The sequence below is a fragment of the Diceros bicornis genome, chromosome 12 (genome assembly GCF_020826845.1).
Source record: "Diceros bicornis minor isolate mBicDic1 chromosome 12, mDicBic1.mat.cur, whole genome shotgun sequence".
NCBI lineage: Eukaryota > Metazoa > Chordata > Mammalia > Perissodactyla > Rhinocerotidae > Diceros > Diceros bicornis.
In genome coordinates, this window is record NC_080751.1 from 22,448,560 (window position 1) to 22,474,873 (window position 26,314).

A 26,314-nucleotide genomic window follows, 5' to 3' on the forward strand; every position below is an offset into this window, starting at 1 on the left:
CAATGGAAGTCGAATCCGGCTGAATCACTCTTTTCCTGTGGAGGATTTCTGCATGTTCAGACTACAAGCAATAGAAACTTAAAGGTTAAATTAAAAATTACATTTTAAACACAGTTACAGTGGAGTGCGTCCAATAACTTTGTAAACCTTGCTGAGAAGGAAACGCCAAAATCAGTGTTTTTAAGGTAATTTCCAGCGTGTCTGGGCACTGCTGTGGGCATCACCACCTTCCGTTCACAGTCCTTGAAGACTTGCCCCAGGATTGGGGCTCTCACTGAGGGGTGGGGGGTGACGGGGACCACCAGATGCTCTGACTTGCCTGGGCCAGAGATTTTTCTAGCTCACTGAACTGATGATGGTCAGTGCTCCTGGGCTGCGGGGAAGTCAGAGGATCCCTGATTGCCTCTGGTATTTCCTCAACTGTTTCCTCAAAGGCCTCTTAAACCTCTGTAAAGCTTACAAGTTTAACTACCAGCCATGCCCTTTGTTCCTTTGTTTCTTTGCTTCATTTCCTCTTCTTGGCCATTATGGGTCACAAGACACAGCAGCAGAGAACGAGGGACCAGAGTGGTGAACAGCACACTGCCCGGTACCCTCAACTTTCGACAGCCCTGCAGAGCGTCCATTCCCAAGGACATCTGCAGGGCAGGTGTCTTGGCCCCATCGGCAACAGAATGTGCTAGAATGTTGAGTACACGTGCTGCTCTGTGTCTTGTGGCCTGAAAGTGTAAGGTAGCACTCTGGAGACTGGAGGTGTGTCTATTTACAGTGCACTGTAATTTAAAGGAAAATATTATAGAGGCACATAGCATGCTAAATCAGCACTGTATGTTAAACAAGGTATAGGCATTTCTTTTGAATCAGAGAATCACTAGCTTATAAAAATAGGGAATTTGCAGTAGTTATTCTGAAGGAGTATTTTTGTATTAAAATTTCAATAGGAAAATAAAAGTAAAAGTGTCTAAAACTTGCACTTGCTAGAGTTGGTTCTAAAGAATGATTTATAAATTACTAAATTTAATAATCATTCCTATTTCAAACATCAATTGTGCTGGCAGTGTACTTCACCATAATAGAGAAAGCAACCCTTTCTAATATATGCACTAGAAAATGGTGTGTGGGTGAATAGGTCTATTTATATGCCTCAGTGTAGCTAGGGAGCATCAACAACAAAGATGCTGGGCTTATACTTGGCATGCCAGGATGAGAATGGGCATGCCCCATACCTCCCCCTCTGGATGAGGGAAGAACTTGGACACAGATGCTCTAGTGACCTTGTAGTACAGCAGAACTTACTGGCTTATGGTGCAAGACTAAAGTGAGGATTCCTAAAACATTTTCTAGTATCTTCACTCCCAGTTCTGAGCCCAGCACCTAGTAAAGGAGGAAAACCTATTCACAGTCCCTCTGGAGCTCCCACAATATAAGCAGGACCCCTGGCTTTCAGCCTAATTGGTTCCTGGATGAAGGTTACATCGCCAGTTGTTGCAAGGCAAACAGCCACCATCACCACCTTTTGGATACCACGTTATTTATTGGGATTCCATTCCTGGAAACTCATTATATACCATTTTAAAAATGCCTAAATTGATCATGAAGATAAAACATAGAACAAATCTGTTCTAATCCTCTGGGGGGAATTACTCTGCATGGGCAGGATGAGCTGTGACATCTCAGAAAAGCGGGGACACGGTGAAGACTGGACTGAGGATCCTGCCTTCCTGTCTGGTGGATTTGGTCACTAGCAGAGTGCCCTGGCACCATGAGTTCAAAATTATGGTGTTAGTACCTGTCCGAGTACATGGGATCTTTTACTAGCAGATGCTGGGGTAGGGCAGTTTCCAAGATGACTCTCCATCAAGTGTACTTCATGGCTGATTTCATGGATGTTAAATAACTGTGGGGAAGACTTCTTAAGTGATCTTAGCCCACTTTTCAGCTTCCCCAGCTCTGATATCATGCAAACCGGTTCTCTTTTATGAAACAAACGCTTAATGTTCAGCAAACTTCTCTGCTCCACTGTGCCTGCTCATCAGCATTTGAGAAGAGAGCTGGTGCCTTCACCAGAATTGGCTACTGCCAGGTCTAGCATCTTCAGCAGGCTTTTCTTATCACTGTTTTCTATAATGGCCCATTGTATAAACAGTACACATTTTAGTAGTTAAGATAGAGGTCTTATTTCCTGTGTGTGTCAGCGGGCAGAGCAAGTGCTTTACCTTTAGTGGCTTGTGCAGAGCTGAAAATCACATTACCACCATGCATAAAACTACGCTATGTAGAACTTTCCTTGCCTGTAGAGTTCTGAATACATAAATTTCTAAAACCACGGCAGTTCACTTTTAAACAATGCTTAAGTAGTTGATACTTAATAAAACGGCCAATCTCAAAACCACTACCCACTTAAAGAGAATATGACCAGTATCTTTGGCTTGTCAACACATTTGATTCTGCTGAAATATTTGGTTGATTCTTTCTAAAAAGATGACTGGGCATTTATATTTCATATACATTTGTGTTTTGTACCCACATATAATACTCGATATATACATATATAATCTGATGAAATCAAAGAGCCTTTATAAATCTATAGGCACAAGCGAGACGGGGGTCGGGGGCGGGGGAAGGAAGTGATGACAATGAAGAGTGCGTCTGGCTCCCCTGGAGGACTTGGTGTTATATTTGGCTCAGCTGGCGACTGGGGGTTGTGCTGGGAGGAAGAGGGAGCCTGAGAGGCTGGGATCTTGGCTAATCCCTCTCAAGGTCTGGTGAAGTGGAGAAGGGTGGATAAGAGGCCTGGGAGGAAGTGAATGTAATGTTTAGCATAATGGAGAGATACAGGAGCCGTGTAATCAGATAAGGGCTGGCCATGAGGAGGGGGCCGGGAAGTATTTACAGGGGATGTAAAGTTCTAGGCCCTGAAGCTGAGGTGGGGGGCAGGAGCAGAGGGCCCTTCACAGATGGCAGATGGAATTATTTTCCTCTGCAGGTGTGCCTGAGATATAGGCTCAGACCTGCTCTTTGTAAATCTGACTTCCACTGATAATTGCTGGAGGTCCATTTTGGATTTTCTCCTGTTGTCAGGCCTGATAGTCTCCCCGCCACTCTGCTCTCTTACAGCTGAAAAAGTGGGCAGTCTGGAAACCCACTCCTTAGTGGCTGGGGGGGCTGGTCTTTAAAGGACCTGTTTTGTAATCAAAGTCAGCCTTGCAGCAAAAATAATTTTGATGGCTACAGCTTACCCAACTTCTCTGTAGCGAGTGCGAGCACTTGACCTCTGTTGCTGCTTTTAACCCTCAGGACCTCCCAGCAGGGTAGATCCTCTCTTCGTTTTTGCAAATGAGGAAACTGAAGCTCCAAAAGAGGCTTCCTCAGCTACTGAGAAGGTCAAGGCAGTGCTGACCTGTCTGGCTCTGAACATTATTTACGGACACAGAGGTGCCTCGGCACCGCTTCCTACAATTCCTTTGTTTACGTCTGTAACGTGGCCCAGAAAGGACCTGCTTTGAATCTGGAGAGAGCTTAGAATATAAAGGCCTGAGATCCAAACCTTGCTGTGCCTCCTTGGAATCAGCACCCCGAAATAGAAATCTGGTTTTGAAATTGTTCTGTGCCTCCCCATCCTGCTGTAGGATGTCACCTACCTCTTTTGCATATTGAGTGATCACGGGACAGCAAGTCCTGTTTTTATAAATAAGGCCACGTGTTGGGAACACAAAGATTCTCCTTAAAGAAACCACATTTAAGTGGCAGATCCCCAGTGCAATTCTTAAAAGCCAATTTGACTCATAACGCATCTAAAGAATATGGTATTGTTTGGATGGTGGTAGTCAAATACCATTTGTAATGACATTGATTCTTGGGGGCAGTCTAGCTCAAGTTCAGACACTAGGCCTCCCCATTCAGTTGGCATTTGGACCCACGTGTGGAACTATACCAGGTCCTGATCAGTTCCACTGGCTTAGCAATTGCCACTTTCAGAAGCATTTTTTAAAATTTTGTTATTTTTGACAATGATAGCATTTTTTGAAATTTTTCTAAAGCATACCAGCAATATATTCCTTGTGCAAGTTAAAAAACTAATCTGCCCTTGCCCTTCCTGCTCCAACCTCCCCCAAACAAACCCCACATCTGGTTTAAACATGTTGTTTAATTCTTTCCAGAAAGAGAAGGAGAGGAGGTGGGAAGGGAGTTTTCCTCCTTTATACCTTTCTGGTAGTAGAGTTCATTGTCGTTTCTGTTCTGGGTGGGGTGAAGTGCCTAAGTAACATAAACACGCTACAGATAGGAAGCAGTTGGCATGTGGCCATGCAGCTGGATTATCCAGACATCCTTGGAAGCTTTTAGTGCAACACTCTATCCCCCTGCCTTGTTTTAAATAGCCAGATGCCTCAGTTAATGCTGGCTGTCGGAAAGGAGACCAGAGGAGATGGGGGGGCTTCTGTCCCCCCAACCCCACCATACACACCCCATCACAGAGAAGTCTGTGCCCTCAGGAAGGGGCATAGGAGGAATCAGGGCAGGAAAGAGGATGCTGCAGACCACAAGCAAAAACTAAAATTAAAAGCCCCTGTAGTCTGGAAGCCGAGGGGTGGGATATTTTTTTAAATCTCTAATAAATGAATACCTTTTGGAAACAAGTTTATGGCACTAGTGTAAGTAATGCAACTTCCCTTTTTCATGTTTACTTAATCCCCTCAAAGGAAGGAGAACAGCACACAGCTGCAACGCAAAAGAAGTAAAATCGTGTTTTAACAAGGGGTGTGCAGAGTTTCACCTTGGCCATTTCCTGTTCGGATGAACCCATAGTGTGCTCTCAGAAGAGCTGAGAAAGCTGTGTTTCATACTGGAGAATTCCAAATCCTGGGGACCCTTGGTGTTTCTAGAATAAATGGGGTATAGGGAAAAAAAGGATATTATCAAGTTGTTTGTATGTAACTAACGTAAGCAAATGTTATAAAATGTTCTTAGTCTCTATGATCTAAAGGAATATGCATGTTGAATCCTGAGATGAATGGATTAACGATAGAAGCCATGTGATTTTTTAATTCCATTTCCCTGTTAATGAAAAGGAAATCTTTACCCTATCCCAATTAAGCTATTGTGGCCCATAAGCAAATGAGTATTGAACACCTTATATTTTCTCAAGGATTCTGTTAGCTACAAATAACTTTTTAAAAACCTGTTTATAAATATTGAGTATTTAACTCATTCATTCCACAACCTTCTACATGTAAGACACTGCTCTAGGCTCTAGGGATCCAGCAGTGAACAGAAAGGGCAAAGCCCCTGCTCTCATGGAGTTTACATTCTAGTTGGGAAAAGTAGGCAAACAGGACAGATGCTGATTTAGTAGCATGTAGAGAGACAAAGCAGGGTGAGAAGATTTAAGAGGAATGGAGGGTGCTACTTTATATAAAGTGGGCAGAGAAGTCTTCTCTGGTGAAATAACCTTGGGCAGAGACCTGAATGAAATAAAGGCATGAGCCTAGTTGGTATAGGGGGAGAAGAGTGGGAAATGGGGTTTAAAGTAAAAGTAATAGCAAGTGCAAAGGCCCTGAGGTGGAGGTGTGCTTAAGTGGAGGGCCATCAAGGATAATGGGACTGAAGTAGAATGAGCAAGGGAGACAGTGGTGAGATAAGTGCTAGATTTGACTTTTACTCAGTCATATAGGAAGTTATTGGAGGGTTGGTTTGAGTAGTGTCACAATCTGACTTACCTTTCTGTTTTCTTAGAAAGTTGAGCAAGCGTGGAAGTAAGGAGGCCAATTAGGAGGCTATTGCAATAGCCTGAGAGGTGATGGCAGCTGGGATCCAGGGCAGTGTCGATGGAAGCAATAAAAAGTGGATTCTGGATATATTTCCAAGGGAGAACCAGAAGGATAGGAAGGTGTTGGGAATCAGGAGTTCCATCTGAAACATGCTGATTAAAATGCCTACTAGATGCCCAAGCCGGGAAATCACTTAGGCTGTTGGTTTTACTGATCTGAAGCTTAGGGAAGAGATCTGGGTAGAAATGTGAATGTGGGCACTGTTCGCACATGGAAAGTATTTAAGTAGTTGTTGGCCCTGGCTTGGATCGTGGGTGGTTTAGCCACAGTTACAGGAGAAGAGGCAGAGTACTGGTACAGAGTAGTGGGCACGCTGGCAGGCACAGGTGCAAGGTCTCTTCTGATGTGTCTATTTTCTGGGTGAAATTAAAGCAAGCTCCTCCATCATCTGAGAGGGAGGGGGTCAGAGGACATGTGAAGTAATCTTCTTGGGGACGGATTGGGGAAATGTAACAGGATGCTGGGTGGCACTTGAGGACACACTTGAGTTTAGTGGTTATGACTTTAAAACTACACCTATCAGCGTAGTAGAATGGAGTTTTTCCTCTAACCATGTACAACAGCCTAGGTGGGACATGGAGTTAAGTAGATGGTAGGATTTCACCCGGGTTGGAGTTTCGCCAGGCAATTACTATGAGGAAAGAGAGGGCGAACGTCTTAAGGTTTTGTGCAAAAGAGTGTGTCATGATAGACTATGGAACTTAAGTTGAGTAGCAAATCAAGTGAGAATGTGAGGGATGTGGAGAAGAGGGCAAAGGTGGTCGGAACAGTAACTTGTTGGCCCCAGCGGGGTGAAGAATTATTGGAGTCTGGAGGGAGAGAGCTGCAAAGTTGGGAGGTGGTGGCTGAAGAGCAGGATGCTTAAAATTGAGGTTATGAGGGTTGTGCAGATATTGGTAATGACAAGGTCAAGGCTGTGACCTAGGCATGGGTGGCTAAGATTGGGTGTAAGACAAGGGCATTGGAGGAGAAGAGTTCCAGAAACTGGGAGGCCAAGAATTGGAAGGATCCTGTGTTTGAATTGTGAAATTACGAAGAATCCTGACAGGGATCATAGCGGAGAGATGGAGGGACAGTGAGCCCACTTGCTAACGTCCTCAAGGAATGAGGGAATTTGACCCAGAGGTCTGTAGAAGATTGAAGAAGGGTAGTGGGGGGCATGGTCAGACTTGTGAGTTTCAGGGGAACTGGAAAAAAAGGGCCACTAGCCTGCAGCAGAGGTGAGTACCCTACCCACACCCAGGCTCAGCATGGAGGGTTGTGGGAGAGAGAAAGCAGCCCCATGTGCGTGGGCCACAGAGGCTTAGCCCAGAGCACCTTTTCATTTAGGTTAAGAAAGTGAAAAGAATTTATATGAGGTACCTGCAGCACTCAAGTTCATAGATGGTGGAGAGAATGGGGAGTTAGTATAATGGGTGCGGAGTTCCAGTTTTGCAAGATGAGAAAAGTTCTGGAGATGGATGGTGGTGATGGTTGCAGAACAATGTAAATGTACTTAATGCCACGGAATTGCACGCTTAAAATGGCTAAAATGGTAAATTTTTACGTTATGTATATTTTACCACAATAAAAAAAAAAAGTGAAAGGAATGGTCTGAGGAAGGGAAGAGGGAGTAAGGGGGATGTTGGAGCTTGAGTTCCGGGGGCACAGTGGGAGTGGAGTTGGGTCACAGTAGAGGGTGAGCCACAGGGAGTTGTGGGAAATCTGGGTGGCTTTGCCTTTGGGGAGTGAGTGAGGCGAGCAGGGATGTGGGGCAGAGGGACCTTCTAAATGGTCTCCAGCAGGTTACAGATGGTGGTGGCCGGGCTCTGAGCACCGGTCCTGGGGCGCAGAAAGACGGGTTCTGTGTTGCTCTGCATCTTTGTTTCCTTAGAATCTGGCATAGCGTCTGGTGTGTAGAAAACGGGAATATATGTTTGAATGAGTAAAAACTGAATTCTATCCAAGAAAGAAAACAGCAAGTGAGAATTTAATGGCCTTGCTGAAAATCCAAATAAATTTCTCAAAATGTGATGAAGAATGAAAAGAAGTTAGAGTTGGTCTCTGGAGGAGGAAGAGGGTTTTTGGCAAATGTGCAAAAGAACTTATTGCGAAATTGAAGTTTAGCCTGGAAAAAATAAAATCATAAACAGAAGGCTACATGTGTGTAAAGGGTATTTGAATTGAAATATTTTCCCATCTATATAAATGATTGCATGGTGAATTTGTGATTTGAAAGTGGAATATCTGATTCTTATGCTAAATCAGAAGATTATTAGCTTGGTCGTTCATTGTAAACTAAGTTTTAAGGGTTGAAACCCTAATATCTTCTTAAGTGAGTGGATTTGCCTTTCCTAACTTATAGATACCAAACTATGGTGATCAGCTCATTCGTTTTTTTATTAATGCTTATACCTCGAAACTAGAGAATATTATGCCTGCATACATCTTCAAAGACTCACAAATATTTTTTAATTACTGGGCATCTACTTTTAAATGTACTTTTATATTGAGTTTAAGTGTTTTGTTTTTTCCCTAAGAGTTGAAATGGGCTCCTGGTTAAGGTTGCTGTCAGGCATAGATTTTCTTTTGATGAGTCCAGAAAATGCTGGCTGGTGGTCATCTTGCATTGTGAAACATGTCCTGCAGCTACCAGACCGTTGTCATGCCCCATTCTTCTTGTTGTTGTCGTTTTAGTGACAGCTATATTGTGCGTGTCAAGGCTGTGGTTATGACCAGAGATGACTCCAGCGGGGGATGGTTCCCACAGGAAGGAGGCGGGATCAGTCGCGTGGGGGTCTGTAAGGTCATGCACCCCGAAGGCAATGGACGAAGCGGCTTTCTCATCCATGGTGAACGACAGAAAGACAAACTGGTAATGGCAGACGTGTGGGTTAAATTAGCAACGACTAATTTCTTGACGTTAAATCATACCCCTCCTCCGTAGGTATTTTTTCCCATCTTTCTCTGACTTAAACTCTTACGAAAGCTTCCAAAGTTAGAACTCTGAAGCTGGTACCAAATTGTAAAATGTAACCCTGGCTTTCCAGTGAAGTCACTTTTTACCACACACCGTATAACTCAGATGCTTAGAAGTCATATTTGGCTGTCTTGTTTGCGTCTTTGATTAATTAAGCTGTCTTTCCGTCATTGTAACAAGAGATTCACAACAAAAGTGTGTTCTTTATTATGAGTCACGTTGTAGTGAGCTGTGAAGTCAGAGTTTTTAAAAATGTAGGGTTTATTCATGGAGCATGCCATCAAGGTTTGGATGGTGAGAGGTAAAATGCGAAGGAAAGTCATCTGACGTTTGGTTACTTCTAAATAAATGTTTATCTAGAAGATACTGTAGCTTGTATTTCATAAGCTAATGAATAAAACGTGTTTGGGAAAAAAAAGTAACAAAATAGTGGTATCACACTTCTATAACAATTCTACATACTTAAAAATAGACACCTTGGAGAGTAATCATTATCCACATGGGTGGGTGTGGTGATAGTTCATATCATAGTTTCATGAAGGAACTTAGATGTCCAGTTCTATGTTATGAAGGAATCTGTGATAGGAAGGAAAATTGAATGTCTAAATCTATTTTTAGTTGGTGACCTTGAACCTGAAAGACCATTGCTTCTGTCTGTGTTTGATCATGGAGTGTAGACTCAAAAGCCAACTGCTGATTCAAAATGTGCAGGATCATATAGGATCCCAACAGAGAAAATACAAAGACACCACAGGAATGTGTCAGTATTACATTTGAGACCCTTAACAGAGGCTTCTGTTGAGTTTTATGTGCTCAGGGTACAAATTTAATCTTCTTTTGCAGCGAATTTTATTGTTTAAAAAATTTACAAAACAGATAAGACAGAACAATTTGTAAATGTTACATATGGATTAACAGAAATGCTCTTTTCACGCTTGTTCATTTCTGAAAATGAAAATTAAAAGGCAGAATATAGCTCATTTTAAGAAGTATGTCCATTCAGGAAATTCCCTACATGATAGTCAAATAATTAAAACGTTCTTATTTGTAAGATAGTCACAAAGGCAATGTAACCACACTAACAATAAAAAGTAAAATAATTCCATTTATCTAGGATTTACCGTGTGCTATATACGTTGCTTGTCCTTTAGTTAAGTTGTATCCTTGTATCCTTACAGCAGCCTGTATGATTATAACTGAAGAAATTAAGATGCAGGTAGACTCCGTGTTCTTTGATGACCCATCCCGGGGGGCCCGGAACCAGTATTTGATACCTGTCACTCTGACCCCAAAACTGAGCCAAACTTACATATGCACAACCACCTTTATAGCCCATTGATGTAGTTTTGTTCCCCCTTGTGCATATTTTTTTTACATAGCTGTAATCAGAGCTCATAAACAGTTTTGTGTCTCATTTGTTTTGCCTTAACTTCTTATGAGAAATTTTCCATGTTGCTGGTATCAGGTTGATGTTCCATTGTTTATTTGATGATCTCCTTAGTGTCACATATTAAAGTTCTTTCCCTCTCTCCCCCCTCCCCCCCCCCACCGTATTACCTGCCTGCGTTTTCCACATTTATTATTTTCTCAGAATAATTTGGGGGCATCAGATTTTTATGACTTTTGATACTTATACAAAGAACTGCTACCAGCATATATGAGAATTTCTTCTAGCACACTGAGGATCAGATATTTTAAATCTTTATCAATTTGATAAAGTAAAAGTGGTATCTTATTGTTAATTACTAATGAGATCAAATATTTTTTTGTTTGTTAAACAGTTGTAACTGAATTATCTGTTAATGTCCTTTGCATATTTACCTATTGGGGCCTTATTTTTCTCCTTGATACGTATGCCCTCTTGTGTAGTAAAGCTATCAGTCTTCATCTGCCATATATACTGCAAATATTTTTATAATCAGTTGCTTGCATTTTTTAGTTGGTGTTCTTTTTCTACAAAAATTTTGATGGAAAAAATGTGTTCACTTTTTCGCTTTTTATTTATTTATTTTTGTGTGTGAGGAAGGTTGGCCCTGAGCTAACATCTGCCAATCTTCCTCTTTTTGCTGAGGAAGGTTGGCCCTGAGCTGACATCTGCCAATCTTCCTCTTTTTGCTGAGGAAGACTGGCCCTGGGCTAACATCCATGCCCATCTTCTTCCACTTTATGTGGGAGACCACCACAGCATGGCTTGACAAGCGGTGCGTCACTGCACGCCCAGGATCCGACCCGGCAAACCTCCGAGCTGCCGCAGCAGAGCGCGTGCACTTAACCACTTGCGCCACTGGGCCGACCCTTTTTATTTTTATTATTACTTTTGTGTTAGCAGATTATCTTACCTGAACAATTATATATTTTTAGATCTATTTTTTCCTGGTATTTCTCTCATTTGTCCTAGAATATATCAACCTAAAATGGCCTTTAGATTGTCTAATCCAGCTCCTTCATTTTATAAATACATTTATAAACTTATATCTTACCACTAACTTGTATATAATAATTGTAAACTTATACCATTTTGTTTGAGGCCCTTTATGTAAATAATCTCAGTTAAATTCCTGCTAAATTCTGAAGGAGGAAAATACTATTATCTCCACTTTGTAGTGGGGAACCTCAGTGCTCCAAGAAGTCATCCATTTCCTATTTAGGCGTGCAGTGATTAGCAGAGCCAGCATGGGGAACCATTTCATTGTGAAGCCAAGACCTAGTCCCTTCATACTGACTCTGCATACTAATAGGGCAGCCCTGGTTGTGGACCGGCTTCTGTTGTTTGTTGCTATTGCACAGGGGTTGTGTACTTTATCCCCTCCCCTATCGTGTTTCTCCATCGCTACATTCCCTCCTCCTGTCCCCTTTACATTCTTTGACTCTACACTTTTGGACTTGTACATCCACTGGTACTTAAATCATGCACCCATACACACAGTTGTGTTTCTCTGTCTTTCCATCCCTCACCTTGCCTATTTCACACTCTGGGAAATTCTGGACTCCTATAATCAGTGGTACTTAACCTCCTCCCCCTGCCTTATTCCACAACATGTGTGCACGTGCGTGCGCACGCGCACACACACACACACCCTTTGGAGATATGGTGACTTCTCCTTTGGCCTCAAAGCTTCCATAATGCAGCACTTCTGCCCATTGGAGGGTATGAACCCCCGCAGGAGTTCTGCACATGCAGTGGGTTGTTGAAGGAGCCCCCTCTAAATGGTAGAATGATGAGGAAAGAGTGGAGATCGTTTTTAGAATACAGTGGATGGATGGTATCAGAGTTCCCAGTATTCCAACTAGGACATGAAATGCTTTTTCTGAGAGAAACAGTGTTGTCAATAGTTTTTATAATGTAGTGCAGTTCTAGGAGCACGTTGGCTTTTGTTATTGTTATTTGAATTGTATGTTGAGGCCTGTGAACTTAACTGCCATTGTTTCTATGGGAAAAGTCTGTTCCAGATATCTATTCACAACTTGTTATTTGGATAACTTTTGTAAGTTGAGGATAATCAAGTTTTCCTGACAAATTATATGTAAATTTAAAATTTCTAAGTTGAATCCTATTTTAGATAGACTAGTGGAGTTTACTCCTTAAACGACCCCTGTGAGAAACCACCTTATGAAGATTAACTGCAGAACCTAAAGCGATCATTCCAGTCATTGCCCATTTCCAGACCCAGGAGCACTCACACACATTTGCTGGGGGTTCCAGCTGGCAAGCTCTTTGAAAGGCAATTTGGGAGGATATTAATTTTAAATATATATACCTTTTTACCCAGCAGTTCCACATCTAAACCATACCCTATAGAAGTAGACTTACACACAAAGATTTATGGACAGCAACAGCTCTCAAACATTTTGGCCCAGGATCCCTTTACACTCTAAAAATTTATTGAGGAACCCAAAAGGCTTTTGTTTTGTATGGGTTATAGCTACTAATATTTACCATATTGAAATTAAAAGTAAAATTTTTAAAAAAATATTATACTGTTAGCATAAATGACATTCTTTATGACATTCTATATAGCTATTTTCCAAAACAAAAATAATTAGTGAGAAGAGTTGTATTGCTTTACATTTTTGCAAATCACTTTAATATCTGGCTTAACAGAAAATTGCTAGATTCTGGTATCTACTCCTGCTTTCAATCTGTTGCAATATGTTGTTTTGATTGAAATAGATGAAGAAAATCCAGTCTCACAAAGGTATGTAGTTGGAAAAGGGAGAAGTATTTAATAGCCTTTTCAGTTAGTTGTAGAAATATTTTTTTGATACTATACCAAAACTTGGCTCGTAGTAGTTTCTTAAACATGGAATCGGAAGCCCTATCAATGAACTTTTCATACTCTGTTACATTAAAATCCGCGGATTTATCTTCCACTTTGAATGGTCTTTTCCTTGTTCCTGATTTGTAACATTATGCATTGGTCATTTGGAAAATAATGATCTACTAAGTTAAGCAGATCTTCCAAATGTTGATACATTTAATTCTACAGTATCAAAAATCACATTTCTTAACATCACCACTAATCTCATTAGAGAAGTCTTCAAGTATTAGGAAGCTGTCCAAAATTCTAATTTTCACTTGAAAGTTCAAATGTTTTTATCGGCAACAAATACCTCCAGTTGTTTTCCTCGAAGTGACAGGCTCACTGTGTTCGTTTTCAAGAAAGCGTCTGCCAGATGCCCAAGTCTGAATAACCACAGTCTGTCAGTTGTTCTCTCAAGTAAACCTGGTGATCCATGAAAGAAGCAGTGAGTTCAACTCACAGCTGAGACAGTCGCGCAAGTCCTTCTCCTTGAGACAACCCTCATTCCTCCGTATGCGGCAGAAGAGAAAAGGCTATTAGAAACACTGTTCGCTTTTTCAGCTACATGTTTGTGCAAAGCCCGAGTTTCTTCATATATTTCAACCAAAGCAACATGTTACAGCAGATTGAATGCAGAGGCAGCAATGAGAATCCAATTATATGTACTTCCCATTTCATCACACAAAATAAAAGATTTGTATTCAAGGGTCAAGATTTAATAATCTTTAACTGTTTCATCAAGGACAATCCTGTGTAAAACTAGCATTTTTTACTTTGATGATGTGACAGTGATGAATCCAGTGACCTTTGTACAGTTTGGTGCCACTGCACTGCCTTGATTGACACCACAGCACAGCGGTTTCACCAACCATTCCTTTTACACCATCAGCAGAAATGGCAACACAATGAAAAGGCAAAAAAAGTCTCATTATATGAAAATAGTTTTGCCATCCTGGACCCCCTGAAAGGGCCTTGAGGAGGGGCGAGCGAGGGCTCCCAGGAGCCCACAGACCAAACTTTGAGAACATGTATAAAGATGTTCAGTCCATCATTGTCTGTAAAAGTGACCAATTAGAAATAACCTAAATGCCCATTAGCATGGAGAGTGGCTGAATGATTCTAATATATCCATATGGAGGAATATTATGCAGCCATTAAACAGAAGCCTTTTTACCTTCCTGTATCTCTAAGACATATTTTTAAGGAAAATAAAAGGCAAGTTGCAGAGCAATTTTTAGGTGTGGCTACATTTAAACACACACACACACACACACGCACAAACTTATGTGCGTATATAAAGAAGCCACAGAAAGGGAGCTGGGATAGTGCCCACCATACTGACAGTGTGTGACTCTGGAAATGGAGAGGCATTGAGGGTGTGGCGGGAGATGAGTAAGAACGGAGCCTTCATGTATTCATCTAAATTACTTAAATCTCTTACAAAATATATTTCTTGTGTAGATTTTTTTAAAGCCTCCAACAAGAATATATAATCACTTTTTTTCTCCCTATGCATCTCATTTAAAAAGATATTTTTAAAAGCCTTTCTCAAGTTTTAAGTTAATGCCAAAACTTCGCTAGAGGGTTTATACCTGTCGTGAAGATTAAAGCACCTGAACTTTTTCATTTTTGTCATTAAACTTAGATATGTGATGATGTCATTTTTCATTTTGTTTAGGAGGACATAAAGAGATGGTATCTGATCCCCTCCCCCTCACAGAATTTAGGTGGCTGAACTTATTTTACTTTTCTAAGAATTTATTACACTCCTCTAAGAAAATGTACCATTGGAATAATGTTAAACTTGGAAAATGTCAACCAAAGACTAATTTTTTTTCACCCTAAGAGTATGGAAAAACTGGAAGTCTTTGTTTTGTTTTTTTGTGAGGAGATCAGCCCTGTGCTAACATCCGCCAATCCTCCTCTTTTTTTGCTGAGGAAGACGGCCCTGGGCTAACATCTGTGCCCATCTTCCTCCACTTTATATGGGACGCCGCCACAGCATGGCTTGCCAAGCAGTGCGTCGGTGCGCGCCCGGGATCCAAACCAGCGAACCCCGGGCCGCCGCAGCGGAGCGCGCGCACTTAACCGCTTGCGCCACCGGGCCGGCCCCTGGAAGTCTTTGTTTTTACAAAAAGTTTATTTTGAGACTTTGAAATGAGACTATTAAATTCTAAAATAGATAACATTTGTTAGTTAAAGCCGTGGTTATTTGGATTTCCCCAGTTTGGAATGGGGCTGGGCTGACATTTAATCATTGCACTATTCTTAGGGAAAAATGGCCATAATAAGCAATTTAATTATAAATAGAACCGTGTGAGCGTACTGTTGTCTTCTTTTAATACAATGTAATCAAGTTAACTGCTTGGGACTGCTATTTGATATACCAGTTTCACTATTATTCTCATCTATTAAGTTAGGGAACATTTATTAGGCAACACTTAATTTCTGTTTGCTTAGATGTATTCTTGACAGTTCTACTCATTTAAAGATATTCTCTGATTTGAATTTATACTAATTTAGGGAGGCCTTTACTCTTTTCCTTCGCTTAGTCTAAAATTAATAACATCTCATTTTGTTAAATGCAGAGCTTTGCCAGAACAACATCAAAGCTATTAAAACTTAGCAAAATCATTTTGGTATACATAATGAAGCCATAGGAATAAATATTGTTGATATTTTGGAGTTTTTTATGAATAAAGAATGAAGTTAACACTCACATGATTGCAATGCTTCTTTTATTCTATAATATTAAACTCTAGTATCTTTACCAAGAACGGCACTGTGCTAGACACAGAAGGAGTTATTTAATAATACATATTAATCTTGTACAGTCTGGTTAGGGGAACAAGACTAATGCACATGAAACTGTTAGAGAATAATATGAAATTGAGTGCTAAATTGTGAAGGTGACAAGAAGAAATGGAATAACTAAAAGAGTAAAACTTGATGGTAGAAATATACTGGGATGAGTGTGACCCTGTTAAGTTTCTCATTATTCAGTGTTTTCACAGCATGTTCATGTGTATGTTCTCATTGATAACGTTGGTGTTATTTCCGTTTTAGAGATAAAAAGATCAAGGGTCTGAGACAATCTGCTCAAAGTCCTAGCTTAGTAAAAGGCAATTCTGAGACTAGATTGCTAGAAACTTGGAGATTGTTCTAATAATCCAGATAAAAGGTTAATAGAGATCCAGATCAGGGTGGTAGCAACTGAAATGGGGTTGATATAAAACATGTTGAAGGAAAAATGAAATGGACTTGGTGATTAATAGTACAGGAAATAGAGAAAGCAGAGGAGGCAAAGATAACCATGGAGATTTTGAGCCAGAGAGAATGGACAGAGAGAGATTGGCATTGCTAAACATGGGGAAGTTAGGAGAGGAAACTAGTGGCGGAAATTTCAGAGCAGATTAATTTTTCAACTTGTTGAATTTCAGGTCACTAGGAAATACCCATTAGGAAAGAGGGGAGAAGACTGAGAGTCATTAATACAAAGGCCCTGACACAGAAGCAGTAAACCTGGTACTGAGCAAAGCCCCAAGACCTAGGCCTCAGCCTAGTGCCCCCGAGTCAGGGGCAGGAGGAAGACAAATGAGTGAGATGAAAAGTGTGGTTAAGGAGTATAGCAGTACAGTAGGGGGTCACCAAAGGCAAGAGTGGATGGTCAACAGAGGCAAGCAAAGGCTTCCTCCAAGGTGGAGAGCCTCAGATACTTGAAGGCAGGGATGGGGGGGTTCTCATTAGTTGCACCAATGATGGATAGTTCCTAGTTAGATTTTGGTAACAAGACACCATCATGACTTTCACAAGTAACCAGCCCGTGCATTTCCATCCTTCAGGTGGTATTGGAATGCTATGTACGAAAGGACTTGGTCTACACCAAAGCCAACCCAACCTTTCATCATTGGAAGGTCGACAATAGGAAGTTTGGACTTACTTTCCAAAGCCCTGCTGACGCGCGAGCCTTTGACAGGGGAGTGAGGAAAGCAATCGAAGACCTTATAGAAGGTAATGAATTTGTCACTGCATTCTCAATGGGACTTTGGGAATGTTCCAAATTCTTTTTAATTCCAGTTGGGTCTGTCATCATATATCTGTGGTTTATTTGCGGGAGGGTTGGGGGCCAGGTCAGTAGATGCCAAGACTTGAGGAACATCCAAGGAGAATGATTATAAAGTGACAGTGCAGGGGAAAATGAGATGGGTTTCAAAGTAAGAAGTGATCCCAGTTGGTTTAGACTCTGCTCTGAAAAGACAAGTTCTGGACTACCATGTGAGTGACTTTTTGACAGGTTTTACCTTTCCCTGACTAAAACAGCTTTGGTCTGATCTGTCTTGGGTCAGAAGTGGAGAATGGATTCTAATGGGCCCAGAAGGCTCCAGGCCCAGCCACTGTCCTCCTGTAATCAGAGCCCAGGGTCTATGGGGGCCACTGAAAAGGAAAGGGATCTGTGACTCCTGGAGCCCTGATTTGGGCAGGCCTTAGTCTGAGTGGGTAGTAGACATTGTGTTGCATTTGATCATGGCCTGGAAGGCTCTTGGGCCGTCAATTCTTATGGGCTTTTCTAGAGTCCACAGATGCAAACACACAAATTCTCCTCTTCAACACATTGTTATCAAATCACAGAGTTAAAGGTACCATAGCCAGGGCCCTGCAAAGAAAGAAAGATCAAGCAAGGCATATTAAAGCCAAATTCAGAATTTGGGGAAATTAATCATGAAAGAATATGTTTCGTTCATTTAAGAAATAAAAGTGTTCTGAAGTCATTTCATTGTGGATTTAGGGGAAGAGAGAAAAGCAAATCTTAAAAGAAAAATCGCTTAATATCAGTAGTAAGACAATTCTAGCTAGAACATAAATCTGTTAACTGCAGCCATCTGGTAGCCAAAAAGATAATAAAAAACCAGTGTTCACATCATAGGTCTGACATAAGGTGGCAAATATTTAAAATGTTATTAACCATAGCTTTTAAATGTTTGGAGAGAAAATAGCTCCTATATTATTGATAGAAGTTTGCAGTATGTCCATGTACTTAATCCCTGAAGCTACACACACAATTTGATTCTCTTACTTATAATTTTTTTCTCTATATACACTCTGCCTAGCTGTTTTCTGTCAAACTTGCCTTAAACATTAATTGACTGGAATAATTCAAATAGTGGAGGAAAATCCCAAAAGATCAATAGGAATTGCACAGAGGATATTGTGGGACTTATTTTTCCTCCTGCAATCCCTCTTTGGAAATTTAAATGTTTCTCATCCCTTTCTGAGCAATTCTTTTAATTCCAATTTTGTGTAATAGCAAAATATTTTCTAAATGCACATTTTTAAAGACCTAACGAAGAAAAGGAGAAGATAGAAAATAAATTTCCCTCTTGGTACGTCTATCACTTAGGCACATTTAAATGTTTTTCCTTTTGGCCTTTAACGGTGTCAATTAAATTGATCCACCCATTACTGGGTGCTATTAAAGGACCAAGTGGGAAGTTATACTGATCTGCAAACCAGAATGAAGAAAGAGATGAACAAGTAAGTAAATTGAACCCTAAATAACCAATTTACTCCATGATGGAATAAACTGACTTTTCTGACATGAGCCTAAATTTTGGCCTGAGAAACAGAGAAAACTTGTTGATGTCCTAGTATTGTAAGAGAAAACCTCCTTACCCTGGTATCAGCTTAGATGGTGGCTCCCACAATTTGGGTTTTAGAGTACAGTGTCTGAATTTCAGAATAGGAGGTGACCATACATGCTATTTAGTCAAACCCTGTCATTGGTAGATGAAGAGACCAGAAAGCTACGTGCGGTTGACACAGTGAGACTGTGGCGGGTCTGACGGGGAGCATCGCTGGTGGAGGCTGGTATGACGCATGCCCTTCAGAGCAGTGGGCAGGCTCTCCTCTCTCCTCCTCCGTGGTGCCTCTCTGTGCACAAGTTTGAGGGATTCATTGAGAACAACAGTAGGCAAAGTTAATTTAGGGAGCGTCCTGGCAAGAGTCAGTTAAAGAAGAGGAAATTAAAAGCATTTCAGTCCCAGGTAACATATTTATGCTGGTGATTCCCATGCAAAAGGAATAGAATGTGGTTTTATTAGAATATACTTTTTAAATGATTAGATTTGACTTATCCTCTTTGGAAACACTTTTTCTTACATTTTTGTCTTTTAGGCTCAACAACATCATCTTCCACCATCCATAATGAAGCTGAGGTTGGTGATGATGACGTTTTTACGGTAAGTTCCCTTGGTCCTCTGCTTTCCAGATCAGTTGGTGAATAAGCAGAGAGAGGTTCTGTTGAAGGGCCTGAGAGACACTGTGCAGTTTGGTGTTTGCTGTTGCTGTTGGGGTGCCATCGGGGAGATCTCTGTCTGGTCACAGTTTTTGCTGTGCTGGGTTTGGCTTTGTTGCCCATGTTGCAGTGGGGCCATCGGCCACACGGCACAACAGCGTCAGCCCTCCCCGACCTGTCCCAGGTTCCCTCAGATTTAGGGTGACCAGCTGTCTGGTTTGCCTGGAGCCGTCCTAATGTTAGCACTGAAAGTCCTTAGTCCTGGAAACACCTCAATCGAGGCAAACCGGGACAAGTGGTCACCCTACTCAGTCTTCTGTTAACACAGCCTCCTCCCTGGCTTCCAGGGAAAAAGCCAGAAGTAGCCTTCATGATGAGTAGTTAAATACCTGATAAAAAAATGGCCTGAAGGCTGAGCTGAGGTTGGGCCCAAGTGTGCTAAGGCAGGAAAGGACGTGGCTGTTTTGACTCAGCTTGAGTTAATGGGATGTAACTGGAGACAAAAAGGATTTCTCAGCTTGCTTCTTCATTTCAGTCCTGTGCTTCTGGAAGTTAATTAACAAATAGTTCATTGTGCACCTGCTGTGCGCTTGGTGCAGCAAGGAGCTGTAGGGCAGCATTTTCAGACTCTTGGCCTTGACCTACAGTAAGAAGTACATTTACGTTGTAACCTAGGACACACACACGTCAACAGACACCTGAAACCAGGTCGCGCTTCATGCTCTGCATTCTGATTTTTTTCTCTTCCATTTCATTTTCTTCTACTACTTTTTATTATGAAACTTTTCAAGCACATTATTTAAAGAATAATACAGTGAGCACCTGTATACTCTACACTTGGATTCAGCAGCTGTAACATTTTGCCTCGTTTGCTTTATCTTTGCGTGTGTGTGTACTTACACACGCGCGCACACACATATTTTTTTGCTGATCCAGTTGAATTTTTTTTTTTAATTTTTATTTATTTATTTTTCCCCCAAAGCCCCAGTAGATAGTTGTATGTCATAGCTGCACATCCTTCTAGTTGCCGTATGTGGGACGTGGCCTCAGCATGGCCGGAGAAGCGGTGCGTCGGTGCGCGCCTGGGATCCAAACCCGGACTGCCGCTGCGGAGCATGCGCACTTAACCACTAAGCCACTGGGCCGGCCCTTGCTGATCCAGTTGAAAGTAAATACTTCATGCATCTCCTAAAAATAAGGCATTCTCCTATACGACCATGACACCATTCCTATAGCTAAAAAAATTAATAGGAATTTCATAATATCTAATAGTTCCCCAGTAGTTCCTCCATTGTCCCAAGAGTATCTTGTATGAGCTAGTTTTTATTTCATATTTTAAAATATTGGTTGCAACCCTTTATCCTTGTTTCCCAGTACACTCATCAAGCAACTGGTAGTTTGGAAAACGCTACTTTGGGAATACAGAGGTGTGTAAACCACGGCTCCAGCCCTCGAGGAGATCATAGGATGGTTCAGACAGAGATGAGATTAACCCCTGAAAGGCTCAGAGAATAGCACAGACTATGTAAAGTACTCTGGTCCAGAGTTTTTCACAGGGAGGGGCGTGGGGGTCAGAGAAGACCACTAGGAGGTGAGGCTGGACTGTTCCTCGGTGGCATTTGAACATGGTTCAGGAAGGGGCTTTGAGGCTGGGAACCACAGGGGCAAAGGCGGAAGCAGGGATATGCGTGGTGAGTTGCCTGAGCATTGTAGATCCCAACCTGGCGTGAACAGAACGTGTGTGGGGTTTCAGGAAATGAACTCAGTTGTCCTTCCATGGAGCGGCTGGTGTGATGTGCCTCTGAACAGGCTTCCTATAGTGCTCCAAGCAGATCCTCTCAACAGTTGGCATGTTGCTTACATCTGTTCCTTTGTCACGTTTCGAGAGACAAACAACAGCAGGCGGGTTAAAAGGTGGCTTCCTGTGCTTCAGAGCAAAACTGTCATTCGCAGCTGCTTCCCAGCTACCTGCCAGAAGTGATTTATAGAATTGGGAGAGGGCAAGAGGGAAAGGGGTGATGGAAGCCAGCATCCCTCCTGGTTTTGTCCTTTAATCCACAGAGGAATCAACGTGTTGCTCTAGAAGGAAGTGTAGAAACAGCCCTGCTGCTTCCAGACGCTCAGAAACTCACTGGAGAAGGAGCTCCACTTAATTGCGTTCTGTTCCGTGTAGGCCCCGCTGTATATGATCAGTTGCCTTCACTCCATTTACAAACAAGGGCCCGTTAACAATAGTACCTCCCTTCCCCAGGACAGGCCCAGTCATTAGACTGTCGACTATTAGGATCACATCCCATGTAAGGACGGGTGGGTCTCCAGGGGACACATTTCCCCTTTGTTCATGATCTCCCTGTCATTAGACTGCCCGTCCTAAGATGGTAAATGAGATGTCTGTGAAAGCTGGAACCAAGCAAGTGAGCAGCTGCGTTAACTCCCGTATAGTCTACAGCTTCCCAAAGTTTGTTGTATTCCAGAACTTGTTTTGGTAAGACAGATGTTTAGAACTTGGAATTCATTCATTATAGAAAGAGTATAAATGGTGATAAGACCCTCATATAACTTATGATGGACCAGAATTATGAGAATTTTCTAAGAGAACAGTGTATGGGAAAACCTTTAGTGGGGTAACCCGAGGAACCAGGAGTATATCTTCTCTTTCCAACTGTTTCAGGGGATTCTTTGGGGTTAGGAGGAAAATGGGACATTGTGGACAATATACTGATGCACGTTCTACATTGAGGAATAAAGTGGAGAAAGGGCCCCCCCCCCCCCCGTGGAACAGTTGTTTGGTATGGGTGCTCACCAAGCCTGGGCTGTCTCTGCTCACACTTTCCCAACTGTCATGGCTATCCCCAAATCAGCTTGTCCTCCTGGCTTCTCAACGATGGTAAAACCATGTTGCAATTCCTAACATGTGCACGAGTGCATGTGCACACACAAGCACACACACCCTGCTCACCCATTGGTTGAAGGGGCCGACACCATTGCCTCCACAGTCTTCCCAGGCCTCTCCTTCCATTTCACTGCCACCAGCCTGGTGTGTGCCCACATCTTTCCTGCCAGAGCTACCACCAGAGCCTCCTGATTCACAACTCTCGTCATTTTCTGAATTTGGGCTGTTTATCCATTCATGTAGCCTAATATTTCTCCCTCGATCGATTATGATTGTTCTCTCTCCTTTAAAACCCCACAGCACTCTGTTGTTTATTTCTCTCTTGCCACTTGAAAGTCTGCCCTTTTTTTGTTTTTCATATTTTATTTGCTGAATGAATGACTCTTTGTCTAATTGGAAGCAGGTTATTCATCATTATAGTCTCCGCAACCCCCTGAAGCTTTGCTCTATAGGTGCTCAATATGTGGGTGATCTGAACTCCAGATACAGTGTGTAACAATCATAAGTTTTCATATTTTATTCATTTGCTTTATTGTTATCCTGGCGGTCCATTTAAAGATGGGTGATTTTGAGGGATTCTCGGTAGCTTCATGTCATATTTTTCTAGCTGTGTTTTCTGCCAAGTCTGCAACTGGGAGTTGAGTCCTAGCGTTGTCACCCATTGTAAGCTCTTGACCACTCAGGCTTCTTCCTGCCCTCCCGTCAGCCTTCTCCCTTGCAGCCTAGTCCCTTCACAGCCCCTCTACTGCTTGGCGGACCTCAGTCATAATGACTGATCCAGGTGAACACAAATACCCAGGTGGCAAAGGTGTGCCCAGCATTAAATATGGATGTAGGAGGGAATTCCAATGCCTGAGCCATTTGAGACAAATCTATAAGATGAGTAATGCAAAGAATATACAGCAACAACGACAACAAAAATGTTAGCGTTCTGTAACAGGAGTTTTTTTGGCCTTGCTAAGAGTTAGCACACTCTTGTTGGTGCCTCTGACTGACAGCTTTTCATTTCTTTCACTTCAGAGCTGGGGAGACATGAGAGGGACAGAATGGAAAGACCCTCGAGTCTGTTCCCTCTGTTGAGCTTTCGTCTTTGTGGAGGAGACACGTGCTGTACATTGTCTCGTAGAGGAGGCCCATGTACACTTTAGATATGAACAGGTTAGCTCCGTGGATAAGCTGAGCTAGTTTGCTTCCCAGTAGGACTGACTTCCTCCCAGATCCCTACAGTGCAGGGCTCTGAAGTCAGAGGGTTTGGAGCGTGCAAGAAAGGGGGTTATTGAGAGGAGAGAGCAAGTAGAGAAAATGGACTGTGTAGAACTAGAGAGGCTCCAGGTTTTATGGTCATTTAATGAACCATTTTTCAAATTCCTGTTTGTAGGGTTTGGTCAATTAAAACCCGGTGGTTTATTTACTGCTGCAGAATTCTAAAATCATTTTTAAGTGTTATTAGCATCTTCATAGATAGACAAGGATGATTTTAATACGATCTTGGGAGAATGCAGCTGCAGTGTATACATACTTCTAGAGCAGGCTAATCTAGAATCTGGTCAAGTGTTGTCGGCGCTTCAGCTGTCATTGTGCTGAGTGGCTGGATTCTGGCTCTAAAGCTGAGGGATTAGGGAAATATTTGCTTTATAGAAAGATCCTCAGGGGTGTATAAAATAGCTAAGTCTTCATCTTCCATAATAAGAAGTCCTTAAATAATATCTAAATCTACAAATCAGAAAATAGTGGTATAACCACATGGCATTGAAAAAATGGAGAGAAATACAAGAAGAAAGAGCCACAAGAATTGAAAGTGTATTGCTCTGGCGAGTGAGAAGCTGAGAGGGGGAAGCAAGACTGCTATTTGAGATGTTAAATGATGTACACGTATTGATTTTTTAAAAAGAAAGAAAGAATGTGAGCGGGTTTTCTCAGAAAGGGGCATGGGGGTCAAGAGAGAAGGAGGAGTGCAGAGACACCTTAGTGACAGCAATCCTGACTTCCCCCATCGGAGGGTTTAAAGACGTGAAAGACGCAGCAGAGATGAGAGCCGTGCCTCTCAGCGCTCTTCATCTTCCTGCTGTTTTCTCTGCCTAGTGAGGAAGCAGTGTGTCCACCGTGGAAATCGTGGCCCATTAAAGGTAGCATAGCTGGCAGGAGTTAGCTGGAAGTGTTTGGCTTGCTGAGAGGCCAGGATAGCTCCTTAGATGCCAACTCCTTAGAATTATAGGTCTTGGAATTGGAAGGGATTTTGAGTTCATATCAGATGAGCCAGCCTCCTTCCTTCTGGCAAGTGAAGAAGGATTTGCCTCGTTTTATGGACACAGTTGTGGAAGCAGCTCAGAGAGTCACATGGGTGACTTGCCTAGCTGGTTCATGGTGGAGAAGTGGTGAACACCATCTCCCAACCTTCCCAGTTCACCACTATTGTTTTTCTCTTCCTCTGTTGAATAATTGTATTTATGATATTTCAGCTCTTCTATTTTTTAAACAAACAACCAAATACAAGAGGGATATTTTAGGGTTCTCTTGGACCTAAGTTGGAAAGGGGAGAGATAAGAAGATAAATATGTGACCAATGCCCCGTGTGGCCCATTCATGTGACGGGCTTGGAGCCTACTCAGCAAGTGTTGCAGCCTAAAGGTCCTCGAAATAGCAACTCGGAGCTTGACCATAGGCAAGCCTACCCTGTATGAGGTTTTGATTTTTTTTCAGCCTTCTAGGTGTGTACTACACCTAAGTATTGTTGCTGGGTTTGGGCGGCCCTTCTCCATGGGGAGTCCTAATTCAGCCCTAGTGCCTTAAGGCCTCCATCCTATGTAATGAGTTAACTTCTCTCCTGTGCACCTAGAAGGGTAGTCTGTATTGTCCTTTGCAGAATTGAGACGAGTCGTTCACATCATTTTGTGTGGGGCTGAATTCTCGCCTAGAACCCAGTGGAAAAAGGCTGGTATTTGGGTTATGTTTTGCTGTTTCATTGTACTTTATTTCTTTAGGTAGGCAGTCCTTCTCTACACAGGGAAAATGTCATGTCTTTGACGAGCATCGTCAGCTTCTAGCCATGTTTTGCCCAGACTGGAAAACTTGGTCCTTCCTCGTGCCCTATGCCTGAACTCTTGACATCCTGTTTGTTACAAGCTGCAGTTTTATTACTTTCTGGCTATTCAGAGCAGTTGTCCCTAATGACACCTCGGACCCCTCCCATCCACCCCAGGTGTTTTCTAAAGTGGGGCTAGAGCAAGTGGTGGAGACCAAGTACTAAGAAACCGTTTGTTCTGGCCTCGATGGGCTTTTGAGTATTTGCACGTTGTGCTTATTTTCATTCTTGGTTAAGTAGAAAAAGTGAAGTCATTGAATTTTGTAATTATCAAGGTTTCATTTATAGAAGCAGAAGAGTGCAGAATACCACAAAATTTTCCTTTTCTTGAAGAGTTTTTTCTACCTAATCCATTCCCAACAAACATTAAGACTGTGAAGGCAAATCGACCAATTTTGTAATACGTGATTACATTCATTTACTGATTTCCTAAGAAAGAGGTTTTTCAAAGATGAAGTGGCATGTGACCCCTGAGTTTGCGGGTTTTGGAGGCTTGGGAGAGGCCTGGATTCTACACGTGGTTCTGCCCTTAGTTAGGTGTGATCATTGATCCTTTGGACTCTGCACTTTCTCAGGGTGAACATGTTTCCTCTGAGTCTCTGTTTGCTAGCCCGAGGGAGGGGAAGGAAGGGAACGGCCCGTGTGGAGCTGTCCCTGGCACTGTGCCCTGCACATTCACATAGGTCACTGGGTTCCGTCCTCACAACCACCCTGGCAGGTACACTTGCATTTCTGCAAATAAAATCACCAAGGCTTGGGGCAGTGCAGCAACCTGTGCTCTGTTCCGCACTCTGCTCACCCAGAAGGCAAACCCTGAGTCTACTTGCTGCCTTTCAGAGAACTTTAAGAAATGGGAACATTTATTCAATAAGTTTCGGTTAATTTTACATATTAAATATACCACATTCCCTTTAATGGCAAATGAGTCAGCTAAATGATGGACTTTTCAACTAGTGCAT

General features: G+C 42.2%; 1 protein-coding gene across 4 annotated transcripts in view; it reads left to right on the forward strand.

The window, feature by feature from the left end:
* SPRED2 (sprouty related EVH1 domain containing 2) overlaps window positions 1–26,314 on the forward strand; it is a 114,392-nt gene that overhangs the window by 69,744 nt on the left and 18,334 nt on the right. For all 4 annotated transcript variants that reach the window (XR_009221666.1, XR_009221665.1, XM_058551078.1 and 1 more), the window contains 3 exons: window positions 8,505–8,682; window positions 16,931–17,099; window positions 19,260–19,324. Coding sequence is in view for 2 of the 4 variants with exons in the window: in XM_058551078.1 (XP_058407061.1) it covers window positions 8,505–8,682; window positions 16,931–17,099; window positions 19,260–19,324 (412 nt within the window). In the remaining 2 variants the exon portion in view is untranslated. The remainder of the gene's footprint in view (window positions 1–8,504; window positions 8,683–16,930; window positions 17,100–19,259; window positions 19,325–26,314) is intronic.